Below are 7,717 nucleotides of genomic sequence, written 5' to 3'. Positions count from 1 at the left end.
AGATCTGGGGATAACAAGATTCTGGTACTATGGAGAAGGAACTGTTAGTGTTTGGGAATAGACCATCCATCCTGGATGGCTTTAACTATGACTACTGGAAACCTCGTATGGTAGCAGTCATAAAGTCTATGGACAGCAAGGCCTGGAGAGCTGTGGAAAGCGGATGGAAACATCCTGAGAAGATTATGGAAGATGGAACCACTGTTTTAATTCCTGAAACTCAATGGAGCAAAACTGAAGAAGAGCTAGCTTTGGGCAATTCCAAGGCCCTAAGTGCTTTATTCAATGGGATTGACAAGAACATATTCAGGCTTGTGCAACACTGTGAGCTAGCTAAAGAAGCTTGGGATATTCTCAAAACAGCACATGAAGGCACATCCAAGGTAAAGATGTCGAGACTTCAAATGCTTATCACTAAGTTTGAAAATCTCAAGATGAAAGAGGATGAAACCATTTATGAAATCTATATGAATGTTCTTAAGATTTCAAACAACTCAGGAGCCTTAGGAGAAAAAATGACTGAGGAAAAATTGGTAAGAAAGATCCTCAGATCACTGCCTAAGCGATTTGATATGAAAGTGACTACCATAGAGGAAGCCCAAAACATCAGCAACATGAAGCTAGACGAACTCATTGGGTCTCTACAAACCTTTGAGTCGAGCATCTGTGAGCCTGTTGAAAATAAGAACAAAAGCATAGCTTTTGTCACCAACACAGATGATAATTCAAGGGAAAGCAATGGTGGAAGTAATGAAAATCTATCAGACGCCATAGCCATGCTTGGAAAACAATTCAACAGACTTATTAAAAGGGTTGATCAGAGGTCCAGACCCACTGTCAAGAACACCTCCAATGACATCAGCCAGACTTATGACTCAAGCAAAAGATTCAAAACTGAGGAGAAGCCCAATCAAGGGAAAGGGGTGCAGTGTCATAGATGTGAAGGATTTGGGCACATAAGAGCTGAATGTCCTACCTACCACAAGGAGCAAAAGAAAGGACTGTCTGTCACTTGGTCTGATGAAGACTCCGATTCAGAAGAAGAAACTGCAAGACATGTCACAGTTCCAATAAGAATATATGAATCTGATGATGATTCCAGTGATGATGAGCTAACCTTTGATGAACTTGTTGCCTCATACAAGAAGTTGTGTATAAAGAATGCTGAAGTCTGCAAACAAGTGGAGAAGCAAGAGATAATCATAAGAGAGCTAGAAACTGAGAAGAATAAACATCTTGCAACCATCGACTCTCTCAGTAGTGAAGTAAGCATGTTGAACTACAGACTTGATCAAATGACCAAGTCTTTCAAAATGCTAAACAATGGAACTGATACTCTAGAAGAATTTCTGGAGTCTGGATAAAGAACAAGAGACATGTCCATAGTGGGATTTGTGGCTAAAGAGGAATTCATCTCTGGGTTCAGGAGAGCAAAGCCCGAGACTTGTTTGACCAACCAGATGTCAGCTCCAATGTCACAACATCAAGAAAATAGAAGAAGGAGGCATTCAAAGAATAAATTCCAAAAATGGAGGTGTCATTACTGTGGAAGAATTGGTCACATAAAGCCATTCTGTTTCAAACTATTTGGATATCCAGACCAAACTCATCAAGTCAAACCTAAATATGGTACCTGTAACAAAAAGCAACAGTGGGCAGCTAAGAATGTTGCTCTGGTAGCACACACTTCTCTAAGAATGCCTGGAAAATAAGATTGGTACCTTGACAGTGGTTGTTCAAACCATATGACTGGGAGGAAGAACTCTCTAGTAGATCTCAAATTGGAGGGAAACAACTATGTGACTCTGGGTGATGGAGAAATAAGAGAAGTCAAAGGTGTTGGAAATACAGAAGGACAAGGTGTTCCTAATCTAAATAATGTCCTACTTGTACAAGGACTGGCTGTAAATCTTATAAGCATCAGTCAACTATGTGATGAAGGATTCAATGTCAGGTTCACTAAAGAGGAGTGTATTATTACTAATGAAGCAAATGAGGAAGTCATGAAGGGATTTAGGTCTAAGGATAATTGCTATCTATGGAAGCCTAACACCCCAAACTACCCCTTTGACTACTCCATGATCAGAGAAGAAATAAAAGTTTACTGTCAAGAATCTGATGAATCTGATGAAGAATCATATGTTGGAGAGCTCACCATAAGTGAACTATCTGCTGGCTTCACTGAGACCTGTTTAATGAATGAGAAACTATGTGCAAAAGTACGGGAGTACAGAAGCATCAATAGATTTCTGCTGGAAGAAAGAGTGAGCCTTATGATAGACATTATCGATCGGGAAAGAAAACTAGATAAGTCAACTGTGAGCAACGATCCTAAAAGTCTATCTGAAAGTAATGTCACAGAGAATGTTTCAACAACATCTGAAGATATTGTGAAGGTAAAGGGTATGTTAGGTATTTTTTACCAAAACATATTATAGCAATTAACCTACGTGGGGAAATATTTTTTGGGCTTCTTAAATATCCACAATTTGAAACTTCCCTCACTCAGTGTGTATATAAAGTTCCCTCGCTGTCCTAGTCTTCTAAAAACGGCAACCATCTCTATTAATTCTTCTCGCTAATTATCAAGATCAAACTAATCGAACTATTCTCATAAGCGTGACACAGGTTCTGTCTGAAAAAATTTCAGAATGTCTCAGCAATCGAGTGATGGAACTCGCGTATCTGACTCGGCAACACCGGAAGAGTCCTCTAACCCTAATAGGATTCTGAAGGTTGTACCTTTAAGGACCATTAGCATTGATGAAGTAAAGGCCACAAAGCCTAAAACGAAACATGCAAAACGGCCCAAGGAGGGTATTCGCAACAAGGGCGCCAAACCCTCTGCATCTGCTACCATGGAGGAACTTACTAAAGAAGGATCCAAATATGTAGATAGCGCAATTACCAAGATTGTTACTCGCATTCTAAAGGAAAATCATCAAGTGCCTGGGATATATGTACCTCTTCAAACCATAATGCCTGATCCCCTAAAAAACACCAGTAAGGCTGAAACTGCTCACACCGCTAGTAGTGACCCAACTGAATAGGAGATCAATAAGGAAGGATAAAGGATTGTTGAGAATACCAATTTTACTGAGGATGTCAATGACATCGAAAATAATGAGCATCCTAAGGCCAATACTGAAACTAGTACTAATGTGGTAGACTTGGATGAGTATTCTGACAATGAATTACTTACCTCCTTGAATCCAAGTGTAGCCAACAGGCTAATGACAAGAAGAAAAGGCAAATTTGTTTCCCAAAGACCCCCTAAGAGGAGCACCCAAGTAAAGAGCCCTGCCAAAGAGGCTACCGGGAAGAAGAGTACTTCTGCTGGTCTTATCAAGAGCAAAGCTGTAACCAAGAGTATAGGGGTCTGTCCATCAAAATCTTGGAGCAAGGTCATTCCAAAGAAAAGAAAGGAGCGGGAAATTGTTGAGCCTGAGTCTGATGTTGAAGTGAATGTTCCTGACATCTCATCAAGGAAGAAGCCTACAACCAGCAAGCTTGCTGCAAGTATTCCTGAAGTTCCTATTGATAATGTGTCATTCCATTATGCCTCTAGTGCCAGCAGGTGGAAATATGTACTCCAAAAGAGATTGGCTGTTGAAAGGGAATTGGCTCCAAATGCTCTTGAGAACAAGGAGATCTTAGAGCTAATTCAAGAAGCTGGACTATTGAAGACTGTTTGCAATATTCCCAAGTGTTATGAGAAGTTGGTCAAAGAATTTGTGGTGAACTTATCTGAAGATTGTGACAACAGCAGGAGTGTGAACTTCAGAAAGGTGTTTGTGAGAGGTAAGTGTGTATCATTCTCTCCATCTGTGATTAATAAATTCTTGGAAAGAACAGATGAAGCTCAAACTGAGCTTGAAGTAACAGACAACAAAGTTTGTCAAGTGATCACAGCCAAGCAGGTAAACAGCTGGCCCCTAAAAGAGAAGCTAACTGCAAGTAAGCTGAGCATCAAGTATGCAATGCTTCACAAGATAGGAGCATCTAATTGGGTACCAACGAATCATAAGTCCACTATTTCAACTGTGCTTGGCAGATTTCTGTATGCTGTAGGAACAAAGGCAAAGTTTGATTATGGAACATATATCTTCGACCAAACCATGAAACATGATGGAAGCTTCAGTATTAAGGGTCCAATTGCGTTTCCATCCCTCCTGTGTGGTATAATTTTGGATCAGTATCCAAACATTCTCAATGAACATGATGTAGTGTGCAAAAGAGAAAGTCCCTTGGCCTTCCATTATAAACTGTTTCAGGGTAAGCATGTTCCAGACATTGTCATGACATCGGCTGAAACTTCCAAATCTGGAGCATCAGCCAGCAAAGCAGAAGTCATAGCGATGCTAAAGGAGACTTGCAAAGAGCTGGAATCTAGAAAAACATCTCTTGAGAAAATGATAAGCACTCTGGAAATGGATGAGAATGAGGAATTTGTAGATACTGAAGAGATGGGAGATAAATATGAATAAGAGAAGGAAGGAGAATCAGAAAAAGAATTGGAAGAAGAAAGTGTCATTCCGGCTGATGGCTCTGAGAAAGAAAGCTCTGTAGACACCTCAAGTGGGTCTGAATCTAGGCAGTAAATGCAGCTGGAGTCTTGTTTGTTTTTTGTTTTTGTGTGTTTTATTTTATTCCCTTTCATTTAGTCCTGTCTGTTTTTATTTGATTTAGTTCAGTTTAAGTTTTGGATGAACCTATTTAAATTTTGGGGATAAGACATTTCTGTTGGCTTTGGCAACTTTTGTGGCCAAACAGGGGGAGAAGTAATGTCACCCCAAGAACAACAAGAATGGTGGTTGTGTGTGTGATCAACAATTTTAATATGCTTATTTTTGTGTTGACCTGTTTGTGCTTGTGCTGCTCTTGTGGCTGGTTTTGATATGTTAGAGCACTATGTGCATACCGTTGGTGTATGTTGTCTGTATTGTATTAGCTTGCCTTGATTGTGTTTTGGTTGCCTTGTGTCCGCTGCAAGTGTTTCTCTGATATGGTGTGACAGGTTGTTTTAGCCAAAAAATTTCCAAAGGGGGAGATTGAAGGTGTTTTCATGTTGGCTGCATTTGTGGTAAAATATACCTGGTTAATATTGTGTTATGCAGGCTGCATATGTGTGAAGCTAATACAGGTTCTGTAGTGAATGTCATGACCGATGTCATGACATCCTTGTGTAACAGCAGGAGCTGTTATGATTTATTAATTGTGTTTCTTGATTTCTCTCAATTAACTGTTTAGGAAACCTTTTATTGTGTGCTGAATATTTCGTCCAGAAGATCTTGCTGACAGCACATTCTGTAACAACTAGATGGCGTGTGAATTAGGTTAACTTGGTTAACCCTAATTTGTTTCTAAGAAAGTCTAAGGCCCAGGAGCTGCATATAAAAAGACTGCAATCCTAATTTGGAACGCAGGCTGTAACACCCCAAATCTACCCCTCAATTATTAAGAGAAATCAGAGTACAATACATCGAAACAAGCAACTCATTTGAGGCGTCACATATTCGACTTAAACAAAACCACCATTCATACTCAAAGTACGTAGATACATAACACTTATTTCGGAGGAAAGTCATAATTCATCAAGCATATAAATCCAAACAATTTCATATTATTGCAGCGGAATTCAAATAACAACATAATATCCAAATCTTGTATTCTTGTCAACATGGCACAATATGACCAAAACGTCTTCACAAGACATAACGTCAAAGTTCAAGAAAAGATAATCAACATAAAACAAGACACAAGCAAGTATCGCAAACATCCCCCCCGAGTGCTACGTATCAGAGCATTGACACACCGACTCGAGCTATAAGGTACACAGCTACTCCATGTCGTTACCTGCACGTTACCAACAGAGGGTAGCATTCAAACATAAGGGGTGAGATATCATTCATTATAAAGAAGCGTATGATAATGTTCAAAGCAAGAGAAAAGATCATACGCTGGTCACCACTTCTCATCACAATATTAACTTAAGAAAGGGTAACAATGTCATCCATTCAACTATGACAATATATACAGTTCATAAGTAAAATTCCAACACAATCACAACAAACATCTCATCATCAAGTCACCACATCTTAACAAACATATATTCATCAAGTCACAATACCATAATCAAATAAGACTCAAATGTAATTCACATGTGACTCGACTTATGCAAATGCATGTGATACCATTTAGAGTAAAACTCCCACGTCTCAAGATTTGCCATTGGGCACACCGTCGCTAATTGCCATTAAGGCCACCGTCGCTTTTTACCATTAAGGCCACCGTCTCTTTATGCAATAGATGTGACTCAATAAATGCAATATCCATACAAACACGACATTCACAATACATCACAAATACCGACTAAACATCATTACTTTTATAGTAATTCGCCACTTCCCAATCACGTCGCTACGTTGCATCATCATACAACAACACACTACTTCACCACACAAATCATAACATCAAACAAATTCATTTAAAGAAAGATTAAAAAAGGTTTATAAGCATTCTTAAATCATATTCATTAGAAAGGTCTCAATTATAGCTTCACATAGGTTCAAACGACACTTAAAAAGGAGTTACGGTTCAAAAGTTACATCATTTCAAAGTTTGGAAAAGGTTCTATAAAACAGGGTTCGCGGCGCGAACTGAGCGAATCAAAAATTCCCAAGTTTTTGCCAAGCAGATCGCGGCGCTAACAAGGGTTCGCTGCGCGAACTGAGTGAACCAAATTTTTCCTGAGTTTCTGCCAAGAAGTTCGCGACGCCAACAAAGGTTCGCGGCGCGAACTGGCGATTTTCAGAAAACCCAAAACACAGAAAACAACATACGAAACCCATCCCAAAACCCCTAAACTCAACCCAATCAAGTTGGAAAACACCAAGCATCACGAATAACAATAGAATACATGTTATAAACACAATTATAACACCTATTATGGGTCTTCTAACATCATAACATCATCAATCATACTTAAATTCACAATTTCATAGAAGTCTAATATAAACCCTAACAATCTCTATTCAATTTCTACACAATCATGGATAACAACATACAATCAAAACCCCACCCAAAACATCATCATACATCCCTTTAGCATGAAAGAATCCCACCCTTACCTTAGGTTTTGGATTGAAGCCAACTCTATCTTCAACCTTGAGATTCTCCTCTTCTCTCCTCTCTTCTCTTCTTTCACCAAAAACCCCAAATGAACTTCTAATTTCTATTTCCTCTAAAACCCTTGTTTTAGTTAAACCCTTACTATCTTAAGTTACTAGTGGGCTCTAACTAACACCCCTCACTTACTAATACTAACTCGGGCCCAATAATCAACAACACTTACTATCTTATATTATTTACTAATAATTCCCACATAAAACAACATAAAATCAATTAAGCATATAATTAACACATAGTTCACAATTAATTCACATAACTCACATAAATAAATAATTAAAGAAAAACGGTCGTTACAACTTCCCCCACTTAGAATGTTTTCGTCCTCGAAAATTACCTCAATCGAATAACTCAGGATACGACTCATGCATCTTGCTCTCCAATTCCCACGTCATACTTTCACCGGTAGTTCCCGACCAAACCACCTTCACCAAAGCAATCTCTTTTCCTCTAAGCGCCTTCGTTTTGCGATCATCAATTCTTATCGGCATAGTCTCCACCGTGAGATTATCCCGTACTTGTACATCAT

At 39.0% G+C, this 7,717-nt stretch overlaps 1 protein-coding gene across 1 annotated transcript; it reads left to right on the top strand.

The window, feature by feature from the left end:
- The first annotated feature begins 3,233 nt into the window (after nt 1-3,233).
- On the top strand, nt 3,234-4,487 carry LOC131613808 (uncharacterized). The gene has a single exon (XM_058885448.1). It carries the CDS (start codon nt 3,234-3,236, stop codon nt 4,485-4,487), a length of 1,254 nt encoding a protein of 417 aa, XP_058741431.1.
- Nucleotides 4,488-7,717: the final 3,230 nt, after the last annotated feature.

This window comes from Vicia villosa, linkage group LG6 (genome assembly GCF_029867415.1).
Source record: "Vicia villosa cultivar HV-30 ecotype Madison, WI linkage group LG6, Vvil1.0, whole genome shotgun sequence".
NCBI classification, from domain to species: Eukaryota; Viridiplantae; Streptophyta; class Magnoliopsida; order Fabales; family Fabaceae; genus Vicia; species Vicia villosa.
This window is presented reverse-complemented; position numbering and strand designations above follow the sequence as displayed.

Bases quoted from the DNA above. Each gene is read 5' to 3' on its own strand.
- LOC131613808 (XM_058885448.1), top strand. From the start codon at position 3,234: ATGACAAGAAGAAAAGGCAAATTTGTTTCCCAAAGACCCCCTAAGAGG.